We start from the raw sequence: 23054 nt of genomic DNA, 5'->3' as shown, positions 1-23054 counted from the left end.
ACTATGAAGTGATCATATTTTAATTGATTTAGATAAATTTCAATGCATGTAATGAGATTCAATAATTTGACATAAGACTTGGATGGAACTCATTTACCACTTAAAGTTAATAGTTCCAAACCTCAAAACTAATTCTTAATCTATTACATTCTTATTAAGCTCAAAGCAATATTAAATTTAGTTTTGGATGCTTTGAACTTTATAAACTCAAATTAAATATATTAATATTTAATATTATTTACTAATAATACATAGTATTAATAAAATATAAATCAAGCCTCGTTGGGTACATAGTCATACTCAAACTCGACTTAAAATTAAATTTGAGCTTAATTTAATTAATAAAACTTAAATCATTTCTAAGACGAGCCAAGATTGATCGAGTATTATCGACTTTGAGCTTATTATTTGACTCGAGCTGATTGTTCGAATATTTATTTTCTTAGTTTAAAAGATTTATCACCTACAATTATACCTTAATATTTGTTTTGAGATAGGTTCATTGATGGTGAAATATATGAATATATGATAAGTTATATAGAGTGTGTAGTGAGTTAGACTATGGGGTTTGTTAATAGCAAATCTTTAGGTAAAAATCTATTACTATTCATTCTATTAAAATACTTGGTATACTTATCTATGCTAAGAGACTTATTATTACTATCATTATTATTATTATTATTATTATTATTATTATTATTATTATTATTATTATCTTAAGCAATATAATCCACATAAAATATATTATAATTAGATTAGAGAAAGTCAATTATTGCATCTCATTCCCCCACGCGTAATTACTATATGCAAATATTAATAAGTCGGCGTGCAAATAGGGAACTAATTAATCACAATTTAAAGTTGTTTAAATAGAATAATATATTGCATTCTAGAAGATCCACAGGATCGAATGTGCAAGAATTTAGTAGCACATTGCCGTACTTATCGAGGCATCAACGTGCCACCTACTCTTAATTGCACCAATTGATAGAAGTCAACGCCCGGAGTCCCTTAATCTATGGAGATTAACTAACACGCAACTTGCATTTAGTTTAAGACTTTAGCTTACTAGTCTGTAGTACATTAATCTGTATTTTTACAACTAATCATGGATTAATCAAATGGTTAACAAATCCATGGGGGCGTTTTTATGCAAACCGGATAATTTATCGGAGCCTATTCGGGGGCAGTTATTCCGGTTACAGCAGAAGGCTGCTAGATCCGGGAGTACGGAGGGTGGAGATCGTTATAGGGACACGTGGCATGGTTTAAAGGGGGGGAAGTACGAGATGTTTTATCCGGTGGGGAGTGGCTGATCTGACGTTTGAGATTTGGATATCTTCTCTTTCTCCTCAAACACGCCGCAAAACGTTGAAACAGTCCAATCGGTTCTTTCTTCTCTCTCCGGCCTCCGAAAGACTATTTTGCCCTCGATCGCCCAATCTATTTACGAGGTTATTTTATATGAAAAAAACCCCTACTTCTCCGCAGAAGATTCTCGCTAACCGTCAAAGATCCCTTCTTCAATTTGTTTTTTCTCCTTTTTCTCTCTCGTCTCCTCTCCCCTAAAACCCTAGATCCTAACTGTAAGCATAGTGGTAGTTGTTGATCTCGATGGACTTAGTCTTCTTCTCTTAGGAGGGATGGAGGACCTGGAAGAAGGAGTCGGGGAGAGCTCGTCGCCGGCGAGGGTTTACAGCGGCTGCGGCGGCCATGGAATCAACGACATCAAGAACCAGATCTATGCGAGGCTTGTGGAGAACGGCAACGATGAGGCGGTCTCGAACCCCGACTTCCGTGAGCAGCTCGATGCGCATTTCAACCGCTTGCCGACGAGGTATCTCGAGGTTTCTCGAGTTGGATTTCTTAACCCAGATGTCGCCTATTAGGTGTTTGTGGATTTGGCTAGGTCCTTTCTTGAGAGATTAGTGACCTTGTGGTTTTCTTCAGTTATGCGCTGGATGTTCATATTGATAAGGCGGAGGATGTTGTCTTGCATCAAAAGATTCTTGCCGAATCAGAGGATCCTGGGAAGCGTCCCGTCTTCCATGTCAGGTTTATTAAGGTATAGAAAGTAATATGAATGGTACGCTTTTCTGGCTTTCTAGTGAGATGGCACTTATATATGGAAAGAAACTTTTGTCTGATGGTACTTGTTGCGGTAGTTATTATTAAGGCTGTTGATCTAGCTTGTCGTTTGAGAACAACTCGTGTTAAACTCGAAATTTTGTTTGAAATTGACTCGCTTGTTTAATAAATGAGTTGAGCACAAGCCAAAATTTGAGCTCGCAGTATAAACGAGGCTCATTGCCACCCCTAATTATTATAGACTCTTCCCTCGAATGAGCTTTCATATATATATATATATATATATTTTTTTTTTTTCGTTCTGTTTTGCTCATTATTGTCCAGGTCTGTTTCACAAAATATGAGTTAGCTACATCACAATGCGGAAATGCAATGGCTCCAGAAAAGAAAGGCCAGATGTTATGATCCACTGTTAACCAAGTCATGCAACCCAAAGAACACTTGTAAAAAGTCCTATAAACATAAGAATCTATAAAAGGAGGGGGAAAGATGACAACTTTAATTTAGGGATTATCGTTGTCTGTAAGGCAATTAAGCCCAAGTGAAAGTGGAAGCATAATTCCCTATATCTTTCTTTCTCTTCCGAAAGAGGAAAAAACAAACTAAAATCTTTTGGTAAAAGATTTTGATTACATAGTTATGCTTCTGTTTTTTCCCCTCAATTATGACTTTTATCAATCTTGTCTCTATTTTTGTCAATAAGAACAATAAAACATGCTCATTAGCAATAGGTGTTTTGTTTGCTCTTATTTCAAGCCTCGGTTGCAGTTTTGATTGGTTTGAATTTTGGGCCCTAGAAAAAATGAATATTTTAGGCTGAAATAGAATGCTTTTAGCCTTTTCTGGTCCAAAATAAATGTCAAAATCAGAAATCTTGATAATTTCAGCTTCAACCAACGAGTTTCTGCTTTAGTTGTCATTAACTTTAAACAATGATTTCAGCAATAACAAGACAAAAACAATTTTGAGATGGCAGCAGCAGTCAAATAATAATTGAGATATGCTGCATAGACTATTATTGTTACTCAAGATGAAACTGCATTTAGAATGAATCTTCTCCAATTCTTTGGGATATCAGCTACCTTATAAATTTTACTTTGTGATATCTGTCTTACCGGAGCAGTATATTCCAATTAGATTGGATGGGAATAATGATTTGCAACCATCTCTAAGCTCCTGTCAAAATTCAAAAGGATTGGGTGGTGATGAAGGTGATGTCCCACTAAATGCTAGGTTGGTTTCCCTTTTCCTATCATCATTTAGCCTATTGATTTCCTTTAGCCATGGCTCATTGACTTGCTAATGCCATACTTCCTCTTGATGGTAAATGCAGCAGAAATAGGGATTGCAACATTGACTTTGAACCTTGCTCAAAGCTAGAGGGCCTGAATTTGGACATGATAAATAATGCCGAGAAATTTGATGGAAGAAGCTACCGTATGGAGGCTCTTTCTGCAAGGTATTGATTTAATCTAAAGCTTTAGTCCCTTTCATGATCTAAGTACTTCTATGCTCTTTACAAATTCATCTAAATTTAAACCTGCATGTTGTACCTCATACAGTTTTCAACTTTTTCGTGGAACATATATTTCTTGATATGGCATGGTTTATTCATAATTGACTTATCTTATTTCAACCCTACATCATGCCCGTTTGGTTTTTTCAGTGTTGGCCATGTCAAGTAAATTTATGGAGTTTCAGTTGATATTAGTAGAAGCGCTAAGAAAGATTCTAGATAGTAGAATACTAGAAACTACAATATCTCAAATACTTGATCTATGTGTTGTGGCCTAGTGTACTATTTGGTTCATAATTTAATTGCTTGGGTTGAAAATATGATATATAAAACATTTCCTCTTACTTCTTATTCTAGAACATGAAGCCCTTTTTGATTTTTATTGTTTACAGCATGAAGCCCTTCATGCAGAGGGTATTGGCCTTTTGAAAGGTGTGGATAGTGATATTGCCCTTTTCATCATTATTAGACTTCAACTGAGTGGATTTGTGACCCAATTGACTTGAATTTGACTGAGTACATTCCCTATTATTTGGCACTGAAAGCATTAAATAAGCTATAGATGAACTATTTGCCAGTTTCTGCTAGAATATCTGCAAGGACTCCTGCATATTTGATTACTTCTAAAAAGGAACATTGCTTCAAAGTGCATCTCTATGTTTAGTTGAACAACTTTTTGTTTAAAGACCACTGTATTACCAGAAATAACTTATTATGTGCAGGAAGGACATCAAGCATGTACCAATTCATGAGCTAATATTTTCTACCATTGACAAACCCAAGCTCCTTAGCCAGGTAAGAAAGAGTACTGTTTGTCTGTATGCATCTTATACATTTTTTTCTTCTCTTTTTATGCTTGATTTCCATAGTTTCTCTGTTAGATATACTATGTACAAAGGGGCAAACCTGATGTTCCCAGCAGTCCATTTAATGGAAATGCAAGTTTACCTGCATTTGTTTGTAAATCTATCTATTTGATATATTACACCTCGCAACCAATGTATTGTAGAACTTTTATGCACAAGAACCTCTGGGAGTGAAAATTTTCATTTTGTTGAGCCTTCTTTTCTTTGCTCTGGGCAACCCCATGTTCTTCAAAAGGCTTACATGATGATAGTATTGATCATTAACCTATTGGAGTAAGATATACACATCGACTGTGATGATCTTAATAGATTTGCCTTGATGTCCACTGGTAAGACGGATGATAAATTATGAATGTTGATAACACCTAGTATACAGCGATGCTCTGTAAAGCATAAAGTTCATCAAGGTAAATTCATCATGAGCTTGAAATCATGGCATGTGACTTTTAGAGATCTGCACAACCCATGTCTTACTTTTGAAGATATTATTTTTAGTCAATCCATTTGCTTTGTTGGGTTGCACTCCTCTGCTTTGCACTTGATCTTGTCTCGTTGATGTAAACAAATCCGCAGACTAGATCGAAATAGACAGGGTCTCCTCTTCACAAGATTTCTTGTCATCTTGTTAGATTTCTTATGTTTTGACTTTGTTATGTATATTAATACTTGCACACTAATATTGCTTTCTTCCTTTCTCTATGTGCTTTTTTAGATGAAACTTTTTATCTGTTTCCTATTTTCTTTTCTTAGACAGTTCCTTATCACATGCTTTGATTTCCCAGCTGACAGCCATTCTCTCTGAAATTGGTTTGAACATTCGTGAAGCTCATGTCTTCTCAACAGTGGATGGCTATTGTTTGGATGTATTTGTTGTCGAAGGATGGCATATGGAGGTAGGCTTCATCTGCAAGTATGTGAATTTGTCATGTACTCGTTCAAGATTCTATGTTTTGGAATTTGATGTTTCCTGCTCCTGCATAGGCTAGTGGTTATTTCCAAACTAGCCTTCTCAACCAAGGATTTTTGGCATATAAACTGAACCTGAGAAATTCCTAATCGACTTTTTTTTTTTGGAATCAATAAAAAGAAACTTTTTATAACATACTTCATTTCATTGATTAAATCTACTCTTGGCTCTAGAAGGCCTTTGAGATGAAAACTCCACCTTACAGTCAATTACTCAGTTCCACCTTACAGCACCTTCATTGAGAACCTCTTAGTTTTTGCATGTCTGCATTTTGTTCTCTACATTCAATCACACCATGATCTATACCATGTCACTAACTGATAAATGAGTTGCTCCATTCTGGGTTTTATGTATTCCATCCACGTATACCAAGGATAAAAGCTCATCGTTTATGCTTTTACAGCAATGAGTATGATATTATGCTATATGAATTAGAGACAAGCATATATTGTTGTTGCGTTATTTGTTGCATTATTGAATTACTCTGTGAAGCTCCCTTGACTGTAATTATTTATAGGGTTTGGTCATGCATTTGTTATTCGTTATTAAATGAGAATTATTTTTTTCTCATTATGCTATACAGTTAATGATGTAACATTTAGGCTCCTATAGTCAATTAAGGATGCATTTTGTACTCTACATTCAATCACACCATGATCTATTCTATGTCACTAACTGATAAATGAGTTATTCCATTCTGGGTTTTATGTGTTTCCATCAATGTAGACCAAGGATAAAAGCTCATCATTTATGCTTTTACGTCCATGAGTATGATATTATGCTAGATGAATTGGTAACAAGCATCTATTAGTGTTGCACTGATGTACCATTTAGGCTCCTATAGTCAATTAAGGATGCATTTTGTCCGCTACATTCAGTCACACCATGATCTATATTATGTCACTAACTGATAAATGACTTGCTCCTTCTGGGTTGTATGTGTTCCATCCATGTAGACCAAGGATAAAAGCTCATCTTTTATGCTCTTACGGCCATGAGTATGATATGCTATATGAATTGGTAACAAGTATCTATTGGTGTTGCATTTTTGTAGCATTACTGAATTACTTAGTTAAGCTCTCTTCACTGTATCTGTTAGAGGGATTAGTCATGGCTTCATTATTCATAATCAAATGAGATCTTTTTTTTTCACTATGGTTGCTATATGGTTAATGATGTACCACTTAGGCTCCAATAGTAAATTAAAGAACTTTGTGATTCTACTTCCTTTCATGGCAGGGATCTTTTCCAAGATAAAATATTGCTGACTTTGCAATGATATGCTCAGGAGACAGAAGGTCTGGTCGAGAAGCTCAAGGAGGTGGCAGCAAGAAAAAATGTGTGTTTTTCTTCTTCAATTGGCTTCTGTTGTCATACTTCTGTATTTACCTTATCAACTACTTTTCTCAGAACAAATGTAGGATCTTATTTCATATTATAAACAGGTGTCATTATCTAGCTCATCACATTCTTTACACCCAGAGAAGATACTTGAACTTCAACAAGAAGTTGGTGACTTGGAAATTAAGAGAAAACTGTTGAAGATGGGGGATAAGATTGCATCTGGTTCTTGTGGAGATTTGTGAGTCAGGAACTATCTGACTTTTTGCTATCCCTATGGACTTTGTTTCCTAATTTTTCTTTTTCAACTACGTTTCTTAAGAAAGTCTATTGTAGATAGACCTCATTTCAATTTTTGCATACAGATATCGTGGAATTTATCAGGATCAAGAGGTTGCAATAAAAGTTCTTAGGAGTCAGCATCTTAATGAAGCTCTGGAAGTAGAATTTGCTCAAGAAGTGATGATATTAAGGTTAATCTTTTGCCAAGTGAACCTTCTATCTTTTCTCATAACCTGTTATCTGCTAGTGTGTATATGTTCTCTGTAATGCTCATTGCTTCATTGACTACTTATCTTCTATAGGTCATCATTTATTATAGCAGTAATTATTTGAAATTTTGAAGATAATTGTTGCTTCAGGAAAGTTAATCACGGGAATGTTGTTCGTTTTTATGGAGCATGCACAAAACCTCCAGACTTTTACATAGTAACAGGTAACACATTGATGTATCTTTCAATGTCAATTTGTTGGTTCATTCTTGGATTTGAAATGAAGACCTTAAGTTCAACTTCGTGCTTGTTGAGCACTCCAATTTTTCTAGGGACAAACTTAATTTGCATTTTCTGCATCTCTATTACATTTTTGTGTGCTTAAGCCTCTAATGTGATTTTTTAGTTTAATTCTGTTGCATTGGGATCATTATGATTCTATGTGAAGTTTTCAACTTATGTTTCTCTCAGAGTTTGTGTTTTCCTTTGGTACTAGATTTTATTTCAATGCTTATGTAACTCTATTCACGTCTAAAGTACTTCCTAGTGTGTTTTGGTTTTGCAACATTTATGTATTTCTTTCACTTCTTAAATAATCTTTAGTGTGATATACTTTTATTTTCCATATTACTGTCATAATTTATTCTTATATGTTAATGCTTATCTCTCTTGTCAGAGTACATGCCTGGAGGAAATCTTTATGACTTTTTGCACAAGCATCATAATGTTTTGGAACTCCCGCTATTGCTAAAATTTGCTATTGATGTCTGCAAAGGGATGGATTATTTGCACCAAAACAACATCATTCATAGAGACCTGAAGAGCGCCAACCTGCTGCTGGACAGTGACCAAGTATGCAGATTTCTTTCAATATGAGATTTATGAATCTATGATACAAGTTGATTTATATATGCTGTTTTTTCATTATTGTCCCTATAACTTTTTAAAGCTGAAAATTGTGTTTATACTTGTATTATTTATGTGCAACCATTTTGAAGGGCAAAAGTCATCGCGACCTGAGTTTAGAAATAGTAATTTCTTGTAATTATATCTGGCATGTTTTACGTACTTTTTTTTTTTTTTTTTTTCCTTTCAATGCCTTTTTCATCACCAATGAGTTAAAAGGAAACAAGCAAGGAATCTGACAAGTTCTAGGTTATTCTCATGGAAGCAATCGGTAATTAGACTGATTAAACCTGCATTCATATAGAAACGGCTAGCAGAGCTGGTATGGATATGAAAATTGAGAAGGTTAATATGTAGAAAAAGATTCAAATACATTTTTCTTCTGCACTTTGGAGAAAAATTAGTCTATCCCTTTGAACTTTATTTTGTATTACTATGCTTTCTAAAATTTTGAACCTAATTGTAACTACAAATACTGTTAACAAAGATGACAAAATAATCATACTTTTGTTTGTTAGAATATAAAAATATAAAACTATCGTTTTCTAATAGCTTAAGTTTTTAGAGTAGTTAGAGAGTTATCATGATATTAGAACAAAAGTTATGGTTTGGAATCCTGTTAGACACGCGTTGTTTAAAACATAAAACTTTCATCCATTTAATCTAAGTCGACTTCTTAGCTTCATCAAAGTATCTCAAGCCTAGAAGAGATCGAAAATGTTAGAATATAAAATATGAAAATCACCACTCATTTACCTTGTTAGCACTTAGCAGGCTCTTCCAAGTTATTTGAACTCCTAAGTCCTAAGAATGGGGCTAGATTGCTAAGGGTATCAAAAGGGCCTATTTAGATGCAAAAGGATGCAATTTCATTGTACAATTACAGTATGCATTATCAGGTATCTAATTTATTGTGGCATTAGCACATCATTTTCAATTATGCTGTGAGCTGAAAAGGAATTCTTGGTTTCCAGTGAAGAGCGGAGAATATTCTTTTCAAAGTTGAGGCTTTGTTTTCTTTCTACCAAATTGGAGAAGTGCAATATTTTTCCTTTTTATGTTTTTGCTTCAGTTTATTGCTGAAACATTATTGGTCAGCATGTTGTCTTAGACATACAAGATATTACTTCAACACATGGTTTTATAGCTTATGACTTGCTTGAAGATCGCTATTTTGTTTTTTTCTTTAGGGCTTTATTTCGACACTAGTGTTATAGTTTATATATTTTGAGGTGAACTCCATACACTTTTTTCCAAGAGTTGAGATATGCAAGCTGCTCTTTTTTCTCCCCCTCACGTCTAGGTTGTGAAAGTAGCAGACTTTGGTGTGGCTCGTTTTCAAAGTCAGAATGGAGACATGACTGCGGAAACTGGAACTTACAGATGGATGGCACCTGAGGTATTTTATATGCTGCTCCGATTCCTCAGTACTCAGTACTGTCTTTATTATCTCCCCTGTTTCTTCTGATTCACATTTTAAAGACAATATGGCTTATTATTATTATATTCCTGTATCATTTAGATTATATTCAACCTATTTTTTAGCAAGTAGAAAAATTCAAAATCTAGCCTAATACTCTCATGAATGTAACCATCTTCTATATAGTGCATGTGTTCTTTTTAAAATTTAAACATTGATGAACACTTTTCATAGTTTTACTCGTGCTTATTCTTAACGGATTAGAAAAAGGACACCCTAACGCATGAGGCTCCTACCCATCAGGGTCTCGAGAGGAAAGGTGTGCGCAATTTTTCATTTATGAGAAGATATAATTAACAAATTCTTTATTCTATTAATTTTAACTGTATTTTCGTATGTTTTATTTAATCTCTCAGTACTACCTGATACTCTTGGAAGGTCATTACTTTTAACTGGACAGTATCTTATTAGGTTTAATTTTGAAATAATCCATCTTTCTGTCTAATCTGCCTCCCAAGGTTATAAACCACAAACCTTATGATCACAAGGCAGATGTATTCAGTTTCGCTATTGTGCTATGGGAGCTGGCGACATCAAAGGTGAACATTGTTGGCACCTTCACCCAGCTTAAATTACTGATCATGTGGCAGAGCTATTGCTGATTAAATGTATAAACATTCATGCTGTTTTGCAGGTCCCATATGACAATCTGACACCCTTGCAAGCCGCACTAGGAGTAAGGCAGGTCAGCGTTGTTTTTTTTTACCAATTAATGTGTCTCCCTCACCCTAAATAGAAGGATCTGGTACCTCTCATATGAAATTAGGAATGGTACTTCGAAATGATTTATTTAGGGCAGCCTTCTAACCTTGTAGTACTTCAGGCCTTGAGCGTGTGTAGTATTTTAATTTTGTGTTTTGTTATGCCATTCATACTCTTCCAGTTTCCGAATGCTTTATGGTCAATCTGAATGCTGTGGGAGATTTAGACATAAAATAGATTTATTATAATCTAGGATGCTTTATGGTCAAAGAAATCTTTTACTCCTCTGTTCTGGTTGTGCAGTTTTATTAGTGATTTCTTTGATATATGTTTTGCTAGTTTGGTAAAAATCCCAATAGTTGTCAGATTACCTGTGGTGACAGTCTTGACAAGGTGATTGATGCATGCTCCCTGACTGCTTATCCTTGCTGATGTCCTACTTGTCTTGTGATGCCAGGGAATGCGTCCAGATATTCCCAAGCATATGCATCCGGGTCTGTCAGACTTGATGAAAAGATGCTGGGAGGAAAATCCTACGAAAAGGCCCTCTTTTTCAACTATAACACGAGAACTTGAAGAACTCTTCCAACAGGTTCAGGTATATCTTATCATAAATTTGTAAAAGAAACATGATAGTTCGTATCATTTATATCAACACGTCCGGTGGTTTGTACTACTTTCCTATTTGCAAGTTTTTCACTATAAAGGAACGATCCTTGTCCAAGAAGTAGAATTGTCATGAGAACATGGATTAGTTCAAGATGCCATTTCTTTCTAAAAGAATAAAAAACAAAGAGCATAAGTTTGTCATCAGCAAATGATCTTCTAAGACGCATACATTTCCCTCTGCTGCATTGATTGCTTGTTCGTGACTTCATTATTGATTGGCTGTTCTCACTTTTTACTGTTTTGGCAGGGAAAGGGGAAAGCTAGTCCACGAAACAATGTAAAGATACCGAAGAAGTCACATAAAAAATAGATCCACGATTTGCTTTGAATCATTCTTTTTGTGAGTGAGTGAGGAGTGTTGCAAGCTGCCGTTAGTCATGTGCTCAGCTCTGAGATTGTATGTAAATCTGCCCGGATGTGTCGTGTAAATTCCTTGTCATGTTCATGTTCTTTTTTTCTAAGTTTTGACTTTCTTCTTCTATTTATACATATATAAAGCTGTATAATCTCGCGTCTGTAAAACTGACCATAATATACGTAGGTTACCATAATATTTGCAGATATATGTTTAACGTCAGTATTCCTTGTTGATGTTAGCAGCTTTAATTTCAGATGAACGAATGATTTTTTATTTTTTAAAAAAAAAAAAACTCAATTAGCATGGAAAAGCTTACTTTTAGATCCGTTTTTCTTTTCTTTTCATGCAACCCACCCAATCAGAATTTAGTGATTCAAGAACACCCCAATGGTAGGTTACTCCAGAAGAGGAAGTTTGAAATACAATTGCACGCCACAATGCAAATCGTTCACAGTAAGCATGTCAGCCCACAATCCCACGTCTCTCTCTCTCTCTCTCTGGGAAGTGGTTATCATATCTTTTTTGGGTCCACATTGCTGCCCAAGGTTACTCACTTTGACTTCGTTACTTGAAAACCATGGTGCTGCATTATAATATTTAGGGGCCACGTTTAGTTCCTTACTAAAGAGAGGTTTCTCTAAGCAACCAGGGTACATTTTTTTATATTTCTTATACTTCCCTACTTCACCAAATACTGATAATTGAGATAAGCATGTGCATTTAATTAGTCTCTTCATTTATTCCTCCCTATGAGATTCCAGTTCACCAAATTGGAGAGAGCCAGTTCTCCTCTCTTTCATGCGTCCAACCTTCCATGAGTGGCACAAAACTATATACCTATGTGCTTGCACGACGTGGGGTCAATAATTCCCTATTTTAAATTACTTATAAATTTTAAGAACGAGGGCCCCCTTTTTCTTTTAAAATAACTTTATGCAGGTTGCCACACTTGATAGAATCTATAGAATACAAAAATTACAGTTATCCACGGATATCGTACGTACATCCATGTTCTTGTTATCTTGCTACCCAAGCTAGGCCTTACAATACATTACCTCTTCCCCACCTACCTCTGGATTGATGTTTTGCCTCTTTTCTGTTGTTCAAAAGATAAGAAACTTGCAACTACGATTAGGAAAATGGCAACTACATAGAAAATGAGTGTACTAACCTTAGAGATAACGAGGTCGAATGTTGTCATCATTAATCCCCTTGCATCCTATCATAACAATGCCAAAGACTACTACTAAACTATTATTCTTACGGAACTACAACAGCTTGGTTATCTCCACAATAGAGAATAAAATTCCAAGTCATGTTTAAGTTCTCAATGCAACTCTTCTTTTTTTGGGGGGTGTTATTGGGATGCAAGACTGACTATCTATCGGGTGCCTCGTCAAGCTACTTCCCCACTTACTCCAACCTCTCGGAATAAGCAACCAATATTTTGATTAAAATCTCAATTTAGATTATAAAAAAGTTTATAATCTCGGCAGTGCTCCCTTGTTGTTTTGTACGTACGTCAGCCAGGACTAAAACTAATTTTCCTACCGGTGAATCTAAAATTTTCCTACGTTCCAATGTTCCATACCATATCCAGCCAATGGGGGACCGACAAATATAAATTTCGAGCAGCGTCGGGCGCAGAGGATCCGCTGGGCTTGTCCTCCCAATACGAGACCTATCAAATCTTTGACTGTATCCATCGGACGGCCATCTGTGAGTCAAATCGCCATCACATCGCTGTCTCCGTGCACCCTGGTTCGAACAAGGAGTAAGGACAAGTTACATCACTGCAGTACAAATGGACCCCATCCTGGCTTCTTGGAACTAAGTCCTGTCCCTTTCTTTATATGCATCCCTTTTAAACTTTTATTTAGAGATTTATACACCATTTATATCACCTATCTACTTAACTTTTTATTACACTAACTTTGTCCAAAGTAGATGGATTATCTACTGCTTAATAATTAGCACCATAAGTACAGAGAAAGTTAAGCTGTTCCGCCGGAATACCGAACGAGATAAAGAGGCATCCACGTCGCAATTATTCACTATTCACTATTCACCTTCCCTCTCGTGCCTTCGCACACACCATTACCGCCCGGTGACTGCAACCCGCCTCCCTAAGTCCCCGTCCAAAGCTATTTAAGCTCCCGAAGTCGAACTCGGATCCGCTCCTCCGCTTCAGTTACTTACCCTGCTCTCCCTGCGGTGCGCTCACCGCAGCGCCGTAATAAAATTACCGTCTCCCTCGCTAGTCTTATAATTTCCCAAGTCCTACGACTTCTTCTTCTTTCTTCCTTTTTTCTGCTGCTCCTCCCTCCTCCTCGAAGACGTTCTTGGGAGGAGAAGAGAAAGAATGCGATCCCTCCATCTTTAGGGTCTCCAGGAGCGAGATTTGATGAGAGCTCCGAGAGATCGATGACGATCGGAGCTCCACGGCGCCGTCCGATGGAATGGCAGATCCCATCGACATCGAAAAGGTGAGCGGAGTCGTCGATTTCCGTCGTTTCTCTTCGATTTTACTTCGTTTACGAATAAGTCTGATCGATCGCTTTTTCTACTTGTAACGCGTAATCCTTCTTCAAGTGCTTTGTACTTTATAGCATGGTCTACATCTTTTGCCGTTGAATACTTTGCATTTCGACCTTGTTAGTCTAATCCTATATGTTAGACGTCTATTATATAGCCTTCTCCATGCCGGGCATTAAGAGCATCGAAAGTGTACGAGGGCTTATGAATATTTTCTAATGATAAATTTTGTCCTTCTCTATCTATTGGAAAAGAAGACATCTTTTAGGAGTTAGTTAGGGAGCCTTGTTTTTTCTTTCTTCTTGGGGATAGTAAGACAATAGTACATGAATTGTCCATTATAAATATTCAATAAACTGAAATGTTAACCAGCGCCAAGAAATATATCTAACGTTTCATTGGTTTAAGTACTTGATTAGCCGATTATGGCGCTTCAGATTAGTGTTTATCAAAATCACCTGAAATTTCTGGATCAGACTCATCATTCCTTTTATTTATGTGTATCTGCTGTCAGGAAAATGGATTAGTTAACCATTATCAAAACCAAATGCATCTAATCAGCGTTTTTTTTTCCGTGATTAAATTTACTTGTGTCAGGGTAGTGACTTGTCTATTCAAATTCACTCCCCAGCTGAGTGAAAGAAGAAGAATGCACTAAATACCCTGTCAACTAGCACAAAACTTTTTTCAAGAGAACTATAAGTATGGATGTTTATGTGACAGAGATTTAGGTGCCTGATCCCAATTAATAAGGATGTTACGGTCTATATTGTTGTGTAATCATGATCTAACAAATGAAGGGCTTTTACATTCGTCAAGGGTGCTGTACAAAAGAATATCGCGTAGAAGCGCTATATCTGTATATGAGATGAATGTTCTGACTATAACTTTCTTTTAATTGCCAATGTTCATTGTTCTTCATGTGTACTGACTGACACTTCTGACTGAAATTGCTATGCCCCTTTGGATCTCCAGGCACTTATTGCTTTAAAGAAAGGTGCTCAATTGCTGAAATACGGTCGCAAAGGAAAGCCAAAGTTTTACCCTTTCAGATTGTCGAACGTAAGGATCTGTCATTTGTATTATAGGAGCTTTCTAAAATGTGTGCCTGCTTAAGTCACATTTAGATTGCAAAACAGGGTACTTCTATAGTTCTATTGATTGATGAATGAATCTTGTCTATTTTTTTTTGCAGGACGAATCATTATTGGTTTGGGTTTCAAGTAGTAAAGAGAAAATCCTGAAGTTAGCTTCTGTTTCGAGGATTATCTCAGGGCAAAGAACTGTGAGATTATCTAAGTGACGCATTATTTATGTCTTTTTGTGAATCTTTGCTTTGTATTGTTCTAATATATTGTTTTGTATTGTTCTAATATTGTTCTTTGTGACTTACTATCTGTCAAAATCTCCAGTTAGTTTTCCAACGTTATCTGCTACCTGATAAGGACCACTTATCCTTCTCACTCATATACAACAACGGCAAACGTTCCCTTGATCTGGTCAGTAGTTTAGTTGTTTCCAGTTTTATTTCTCATACCTTCTTATGGCTTTGCTTGTCCTGATTGTATTTCATTCTCATCATTCTTTCTATAAGATCTGCAAGGATAAAGTCGAGGCAGAGGTGTGGTTTACAGGACTTAATTCACTGATCTCTTCAAGTCAACATGGATTTCCAAAATTAGATGGATGGAGTGATGGTGGACTTTCAGTCGATGTAAAATCTTTACTTGCTACTGAACCATGCTTTTATCAATTTTCTTTGTCATTATTAACTAAGGTCTTGAACCTAAAATTCTCTTCCTGCTTTTTTCTCTAGACCAGCTGGATTTTGGCGTTTTACTAATTAATCATATTAAATTGAGCTGACAATTTTCTTTAATAAGATGTTTTAAACTAAAAAATTTCTGTTTGCTGACCTTTTTCTCCACTATATAACCAACTCCTTAGGCCAGAGTGTGTGCTTTTAGGCTTTAATGCTCACCCGTCTTGGGGAAAGTTGTTTGCTGTTTGGTACTCAACCATAAAATGTATATGTTTGCAGGTACTTAGGTTGATAGGAAACTATAAAACATTCCAGATATCCCTGATTCCTCCCGTTGATCTTATACCAATCTCTCCCCTCTGTTTAGAAATGTTGAGACCACTTAGACTTAGCTTGCTGCTCTGGGATCATTTGTCAATTGCCATTGTCGGCATTAGTCTTGTACTAGCATTGACTTGTTTCAGAAGCTGTTTGGACTCAGATCTTTACGTTTTTCGGTGATTCTCAGCTGTGGGCTGCAAGTCACTAAGGCTTTACTCAGTTATCAGGTATTGTTAGAAGTTCAATAGCCTACAGTAAGCAGTGAATCTGATATTTATAGACATTTTAAGATACCTTAACCTCACATTTACAATGTGGAATTTGACTGAACCTCAAGTGATAAGTTTACTAGAACCATTCTTCTACACTAGATTCTCAATTTTTTTGCTTCATACAGGACCCAATATTTTGTCCTTCATGCTTCATTCATCAGGCATTTTTCTTGAATAATTCCATGCTCAATCTGTTTTTCCTATCTCTTTCAGCTCTGATATCCCATGTTATATTAAGATTAATCATCTCTCAAAAGGTTAGCAGGTTTTCTTGATATGTGGTTACTTGGAATATTATTTCAGAGTGGCAGAGAAAGAAGTATAAGCAGCAATTCTACTGTTACTGTTGATTCTCTTGACAACAAGATTCGGTCAAGTACATCAACCGAGAAGCAATCTTTTGAAGATTTCGAATATTCAGAAAGAACAAATGTGATAGATATGCAACTAAAAGGTTCTTCTTCAGATATTAGAATCAGTGTTTCTAGTGCTCCTAGCACATCCAGCCATGGTTCTGGACAAGAGGACTATGAATCTTTTGGGGATGTATATGTGTGGGGTGAGGTTATATGTGATAGTTCTTCCACAGCTGGTGCTGATAGAAATTTTAGCTTTCCCAGTGGAAGAACTGGTATCCTTATACCGAAGCCCTTAGAGTCCAATGTAATGCTTGATGTGAGTTATGTTTCCTGTGGGGTCAGGCATGCTGCAATTATTACTAGACAAGCAGAAATATTCACATGGGGTGAAGAGTGTGGTGGGCGCCTTGGCCATGGTGTTGGCAGTGACGTTATTCACCCTCATCTTATTGAATCTTTGTCATCCTGTAACATTGAGCTTGTTGCTTGTGGGGAGTTTCATACTTGTGCGGTTACTGCAACTGGTGATCTTTATACTTGGGGAGATGGAACTTATAATGCAGGACTTCTTGGTCATGGTACTAAGGTCAGTCACTGGATTCCAAAAAGAGTTTCAGGACCTCTGGAAGGTCTTCAGGTTTGTTCTGTTTCTTGTGGGACATGGCATACAGCCTTGATTACTACAAATGGACAGTTATACACATTTGGTGATGGAACTTTTGGAGTCTTGGGTCATGGAAATCGAGAAAGTGTTTTATGTCCAAAGGAAGTCGAATCTTTGAAGGGGTTGAAGACAATTGCTGTTTCATGTGGCGTATGGCATACTGCTGCTGTGGTAGATGTTATTGTCACACAGTCAAGTGGATCGTATGGAAAATTATTCACGTGGGGAGATGGGGACAAGCATCGCCTCGGCCATGGTGATAGGGCACCGATGCTTAAGCCAACTTGTGTTCCCTCATTAATTGATCACAATTTTCAGAATATAGCATGTGGACATAGCCTTACAATTGGCTTAACCACTTCTGGACATGTTTTTACAATGGGAAGTACTGTTTATGGGCAGCTTGGTAATCCCCATTCTGATGGAAAGTTTCCATGCTTAGTTATAGATAAACTTGGTAGCGAATCTGTTGCCGAGGTTGCTTGTGGGTCGTACCATGTTGCAGTATTGACAACAGCTGGTGAAGTTTACACTTGGGGCAAGGGAGCTAATGGAAGATTGGGCCATGGAGACCTTGAAGATCGTAAAACCCCTACTCTTGTTGAAGCTCTAAAGGATAGAACTGTGAAACATATTGCTTGTGGTTCAAGCTTCACAGCTGCCATTTGTCATCACAAATGGGTTTCAGGTGCAGAGCAGTCTCAGTGCTCAGCATGTAGACAGGCATTTGGATTTACTCGTAAGAGGCACAATTGTTACAACTGTGGTCTTGTGCACTGCCATTCATGCAGTTCAAGAAAGGCTCTGAGAGCAGCATTGTCTCCTAATCCTGGAAAGCCTTATCGAGTATGTGATTCCTGTTACTTGAAGTTGAATAAAGTTTTGGAGTCTGGTACAATCAGTAACAAGAAGAATGTCATGCCACGCATATCAGGTGAAAGCAAAGACAGGCCTGAAAAGGTTGATATGAAAGCATCCAAGGTAACGCCGTCTAGCAGTTTGGATTTGATTAAGAATTTGGATGTCAAGGCAGCTAAACTGGCAAAGAAGTCTGATTCCTCATCTCAAGTTCCTTCACTCCTACAACTGAAAGACATCCCTTTCGTTGGTGGAGTTGATCTGCATCAAATGAGTTCCATCTTAGTCCACACATCAGCTGTTCCATTTGCAAATGATCCCAGAGCTATTTCACCTTTTTCAAGAAAATCCAGTCCACCACGAGCTACAATTCCTAATCCAGTGATGTCGGATCTTTCATCCTTAGAAAGCATCGACAGCCTGAAGGAAACTAATAAGATTCTGAACCAGGAAGTTCAGAGATTACATTCTGAGGTAATTTCCTGCGGTTTGGGGCTTGATGATATTCTAACATAGTTTATTTTCAGAACTCTTACATTATTGTGCATGTGTCAGGTTGATAGTTTAAGGCAGTGCAATGAAAAGCAAGAAATCGAGTTGCAGATATCAGAAAAGAAAGCCCAAGAGGCCATGGCACTTGCTGCTGAGGAATCTGCCAAATCAAAAGCTGCAAAAGAAGTTATAAAATCCTTAACTGCACAGGTAGTATACTTTAAGAATCTTTTTGTTTTTTCACTCTTGAAATTTAATCCTGCCAAATTATTACAAAATTTGGTTGCTTTGAAATAATTTAGTAGACATGATTATTCAAGTTAGTTACAAATTGGTACCATATTGTTGTATATTGTTGTATATTGTTGTATATTTGACCTGCTCCTTACTATGAATTGATACTTAGATGACTGTTTATTGAGTAAATAATTATATTAAAGAGAATAAGTATTCTTCCAACTGTAAAATGGGAAAAGTGGTCATGCTAAAATATTAAGCTGATAGAGAAAGGTTGTTTAACACTCTAACAATCTCCCTCACACAAGGGCTTAAGAAACTTTGGCAAGCCCAAGACATGCATTAGGGATTAAGTAGGTGGAGGCTTCACATTTATTTGCAAATAGGTATGGTGGTGAGATTAGAACTAGAAGCAGTTTTTTTTTTTTTTTTTTTTTTTGAGATCATAAGTTTAAACATCATTTAACCTAGTTTAATCTCATATTCCTGTTGTCTATTCCTGTGCATTGTGGAGGGGTTGTCTAGCTCCTCTTTCCAATACATGGAAGCCACGTTGCCATTCTTGGCTAAAGGATGAAATATTTGCCACCTTTGCTAGAGAGAAAATTTGGTTATGAGACCACAGTAATCTGTGAATACAATCTGTTGTTGACTAGCATTGATTCATAGACAGAAAAATATAAAATATAAAATCCTGTAACACCTTATTTGATTCTTGTCCCACATGTATGGTATGAATCAAGTCTTACATTCAACATTGGTATATTGATACCTTGGACAATGTGAAATACAAACAACTGTTGATCAAGTCCATTTCATCTAAACCATGGATCTTAGTTTTGGCATATCCTGATATGGATCGGCCGAAACAATCGGGATTGGCTAAATTTGTCTATATCAACAAAAATAGGTCGAAATGGATTTTTTTTTCAAGATTTAGATCGGATCTAAATAGATTCGACCCGATGAACATTAGTAATTGATGTCTCCAGTTATTTTCTTTTTAAGTTTTTAGTTTTTATTCTTTATCTCTTACATATACTTTCCTCCCACTACTCATACTTAATTAAGCTTATTCAATGGTTGATCCGACAAGCTCTTTCAGCTACTGCATACTCTGATGAACTCGTATAAGTGTATTTATTTATTCCTTGTTTCTCTCTCTTTCTCACCCAATCTTTAACTCTCAATTTCGTACTATTGTAGAACAACAGTGAAGAGATAAAAATCTCTCTTTATTTTACTTCTGTAATAATAATTTACGAGCATAGAAATTTATCAAATTCGGCTCGAAATTTATTATAATTTTGAGTGAGTACTTTTTAAGTTTTTAGGCTTCATATGTGAGTAATATTTATTTTCTTAGTTTTTTGTCACTTATTCTAAATATTTATATTTTTAAATAATATTAAAAATTTTACGTAATTAAAAAACAATTTAATTTGATACGAGCGGCAGATATGACCGATACATATTGTTTTTTTATAGCCGATTCTGATCCTAATCCTAAGAATCGGAACCTTGGTCTAAACCTCATAAAAGAATATCTGCATCATCTTGGACCTGAAAGTTAGAGAAAGAATCTATTAAATTATATAAGGTAGATGGTAAAAATATGTTATTTCTTCTTCTTTGAACTAAAGACGAAGTGAATAATCTGAATGAAGTCCTAGACTCCTAGTGCCTTCTAACCATAGGATATCCTACATTCATCAAATATATCTAACTCGTCGGTCATGATGCATCATCATGTATAGGTTCTGGACTGCAGTCTAGTACCTGCTGTACAATGGTTGCTATTTGTCATGACTTGTTCAAAATAGACAAAGTGATTAGTATATGGATGAAACGAGGTTAAACAATACTTGGACAAACATCTTTTGCAGACTTCATTTTCTAAATCATGTTAAGGAACAAGACGGCTCATGTTCTTAATTTCACATGGCAAGCTAAAGCTTTCAATGTTTCTTTCCCTTCCATGTCTGATGATGCTTCTTTCATTATAAGTCATGATTATATCTTACAAATATCATCTATCATCAGAGTTTGATTGCACTCCTGATAGCTGTTGCTTTCTTTTGGTAGCTAAAAGAGATGGCAGAGAGACTACCTCATGGAAACCACGAGACAAAACACATAGGATCAGTGCATATTCCAAATGGCTTTGCACAGCATGGCATTGTACATCCTGATTCAATCAGAGATAACCAGTCAAGATATGAGCCAAGCAGTGTTCCACTTACTGCTGTCCCTTCATTTCGTTTTGATGGAATCTTTGGGCGAAATCATCTTCCAAGAAACCTTGGTGGAGATAACACAGCAAGCTCAGGTTTGCAGGATCCTAGGATTGATAACAATAACAGTATAGAGGGACATTATAATATTCAACAGAACGTCAATGGATTAACATCACTATCTGGCACTAGATCCGAAGATTTTGACAGGAGGGAAACTGAACGCTTTCAAATTAACCTGAATGTTTCAAACACTAGAAGCCCCACTGCAGCTGGTAATCAAGTTGAAGCCGAGTGGATTGAACAATATGAACCTGGCGTATATTTAACACTAATCGCTCTTCATGATGGAACTAAAGAGCTGAAGAGAGTGCGATTCAGGTAGTTGAGAATTTTGTGATTCCATCTGCACATTTCTTTCTTCATTTACTCTCCAGTTTTGGTTCTGGTGGTCCTTGTATCAATGAAAATGCATGTATTATGATCTTACATTCTGATATTCAAAGCTCTTCTGCAGTCGAAGAAGGTTTGGAGAGCAACAAGCAGAAACTTGGTGGTCCGACAATCGTGAGAAAGTTTATGAGAAATACAATGTTTCTGCATCAGACAGGATCTCATCAGTCATATCAACTTAATCTGCATACTGAAACTACAGAATTAGTTAGATCACAAAAGCTACAAGGCGTTGAGCTTGGCAGGAAGAAGATGCCACTGGACTTGTGGAGCCCCCCTGCAGGAACTAATGAGTGCCAAGCTCGACCAAACTACTCAGGCCCCTGCAGTAAATAATTCTTCATCTGGTAAATACGAATTGTAGCATTTACATTTTCCTTCGTTATGTTATTTATTCCTCAAGATATTGCTTTCTTGGATTGTCCCCACTGTTGTATTTTAGTGTATATAAGGTCATCAAAAATGAGATTACATGGGACAAGAATGGTGCTTTTTGCCTCCAATTGTATACACACACGCTCTTTTTGACTATCCCCTGTAAGAGTTGTCAATATTTTGCTACCACATGGAAGAGATCATCATTGTAGTACAAATAATTGGTCACGATTTGACTTTCGAACTTTCATTTATCAAATGATTAATGATTGATGGTAGTATGACGTCTCTCCATCTTCATTTATTTCTCCCTTGTTTTCTTACGTATTAAGTCTGTCAGAAGGTCGCAAAGTTTTCTGGTAATGAATGTTTTAGCTTATTTGCTTCTTCTTTTTCTTCCCTTCATTTATTTTCTCCCCTCTTTTAACGAAGAAGACATTTGCCTGACGTTTTACCTTTTACCTTTTCTAAAATCAATTATTATTATTTTTACTTGTCCTCATCATCCCTTGCCATTGTTCCACACATTCCAATCTCATAGATATTTTGTATAGGAATACTGCGGGTATCACTCTAGATACCTAGATATTTTTTTAGGCCCTTCTCAAGGTAATACATTCACCTGTCTGCCAATAAAAAAAGATAAAAAATTGTTTCCTTTTATCCTCTGTAATCTATGATATCCCATTGCCACCACCATGCTCCAAAGAATCCCTTCAACTATTCTCAGAACCACACCTTTGAAACCAACTCCAAAGTCCAATGTACCCAAAGTTCTACTCCATTTAATTATACTCCCTGACTTTGTCCCAAGTCCTAACCACCTCTCCATGAATTATTCCCTCATTAATTACCACTACATTCTTCATACATTAATAGCTTTCCCCTGTCCATATACATACATACATATAAATATAAATATAAATATATATATATATATATAGCAACCCCCTTCTGTTTTCCCACCTCACCTGACCTTTACTTTTTTTTCTTCTTCCATTTAAAGCTCCTCTCCCCCACTATAACCTTTGCTTTCCTATCGCCTCTACTTCTCTTGGTCAGGCCAAATGGGTCATCCCCAAAAAGGCCAATTTCTAGTGTTCCTTCT

At 36.4% G+C, this 23054-nt stretch overlaps 2 protein-coding genes across 6 annotated transcripts; both read left to right on the top strand.

The window, feature by feature from the left end:
• The first annotated feature begins 1358 nt into the window (after positions 1-1358).
• Positions 1359-11589, top strand: LOC140785545 (serine/threonine-protein kinase STY8-like). 4 transcript variants are annotated; one of them, XM_073133426.1, is made up of 17 exons: positions 1359-1454; positions 1639-1837; positions 1951-2065; positions 3212-3321; positions 3422-3547; positions 4327-4399; positions 5253-5363; positions 6726-6776; positions 6883-7019; positions 7144-7251; positions 7420-7493; positions 7946-8121; positions 9479-9574; positions 10114-10194; positions 10290-10340; positions 10815-10955; positions 11274-11589. In XM_073133426.1, exons 2-17 carry the CDS (start codon positions 1644-1646, stop codon positions 11334-11336), a joined length of 1707 nt encoding a protein of 568 aa, XP_072989527.1. In that variant the 5' UTR covers positions 1359-1454; positions 1639-1643; the 3' UTR covers positions 11337-11589. The 4 variants fall into 4 exon arrangements, with proteins under 4 accessions (XP_072989527.1, XP_072989528.1, XP_072989529.1 ...); XM_073133427.1 differs by lacking the exon at positions 1359-1454 and having other exon boundaries at positions 1476-1837; positions 3425-3547; XM_073133428.1 differs by lacking the exon at positions 1359-1454 and having other exon boundaries at positions 1476-1837; positions 8045-8121.
• Positions 11590-13608: 2019 nt separating this feature from the next.
• LOC140785544 (PH, RCC1 and FYVE domains-containing protein 1-like) lies at positions 13609-22167 on the top strand. Of its 2 annotated transcripts, XM_073133423.1 has the most exons (9): positions 13609-13870; positions 14895-14981; positions 15115-15204; positions 15332-15418; positions 15514-15633; positions 16578-18629; positions 18711-18857; positions 20970-21499; positions 21636-22167. In XM_073133423.1, exons 1-9 carry the CDS (start codon positions 13844-13846, stop codon positions 21751-21753), a joined length of 3258 nt encoding a protein of 1085 aa, XP_072989524.1. In that variant the 5' UTR covers positions 13609-13843; the 3' UTR covers positions 21754-22167. The 2 variants fall into 2 exon arrangements, with proteins under 2 accessions (XP_072989524.1, XP_072989525.1); XM_073133424.1 differs by lacking the exons at positions 13609-13870; positions 14895-14981; positions 15115-15204; positions 15332-15418; positions 15514-15633 and adding an exon at positions 15760-16229.
• The last annotated feature ends 887 nt before the right edge of the window (positions 22168-23054 follow it).

Source organism: Typha latifolia, chromosome 4 (genome assembly GCF_019914945.1).
Source record: "Typha latifolia isolate L0001 chromosome 4, TyphaL0001v2, whole genome shotgun sequence".
Classification (NCBI taxonomy): domain Eukaryota; kingdom Viridiplantae; phylum Streptophyta; class Magnoliopsida; order Poales; family Typhaceae; genus Typha; species Typha latifolia.
Note: the sequence above shows the minus strand (reverse complement) of the source record. Positions and strands in the feature narration are given on the sequence as shown.

What these genes read in the sequence shown, in the direction of transcription:
- LOC140785544 (XM_073133423.1), top strand. Translation starts at nt 13,844, where the DNA reads ATGGCAGATCCCATCGACATCGAAAAG. An exon ending in ACCCTTTCAGATTGTCGAAC is followed by an intron (nt 14,982 to 15,114) that starts GTAAGGATCTGT and finishes TTTTTTTTGCAG; the next exon opens with GACGAATCATTATTGGTTTG. An exon ending in TTATCTCAGGGCAAAGAACT is followed by an intron (nt 15,205 to 15,331) that starts GTGAGATTATCT and finishes CAAAATCTCCAG; the next exon opens with TTAGTTTTCCAACGTTATCT.
- LOC140785545 (XM_073133426.1), top strand. Translation starts at nt 1,644, where the DNA reads ATGGAGGACCTGGAAGAAGGAGTCGGGGAGAGCTCGTCGCCGGCGAGG. An exon ending in TCTGGTTCTTGTGGAGATTT is followed by an intron (nt 7,020 to 7,143) that starts GTGAGTCAGGAA and finishes TTTTGCATACAG; the next exon opens with ATATCGTGGAATTTATCAGG. An exon ending in CAAGAAGTGATGATATTAAG is followed by an intron (nt 7,252 to 7,419) that starts GTTAATCTTTTG and finishes TTGTTGCTTCAG; the next exon opens with GAAAGTTAATCACGGGAATG.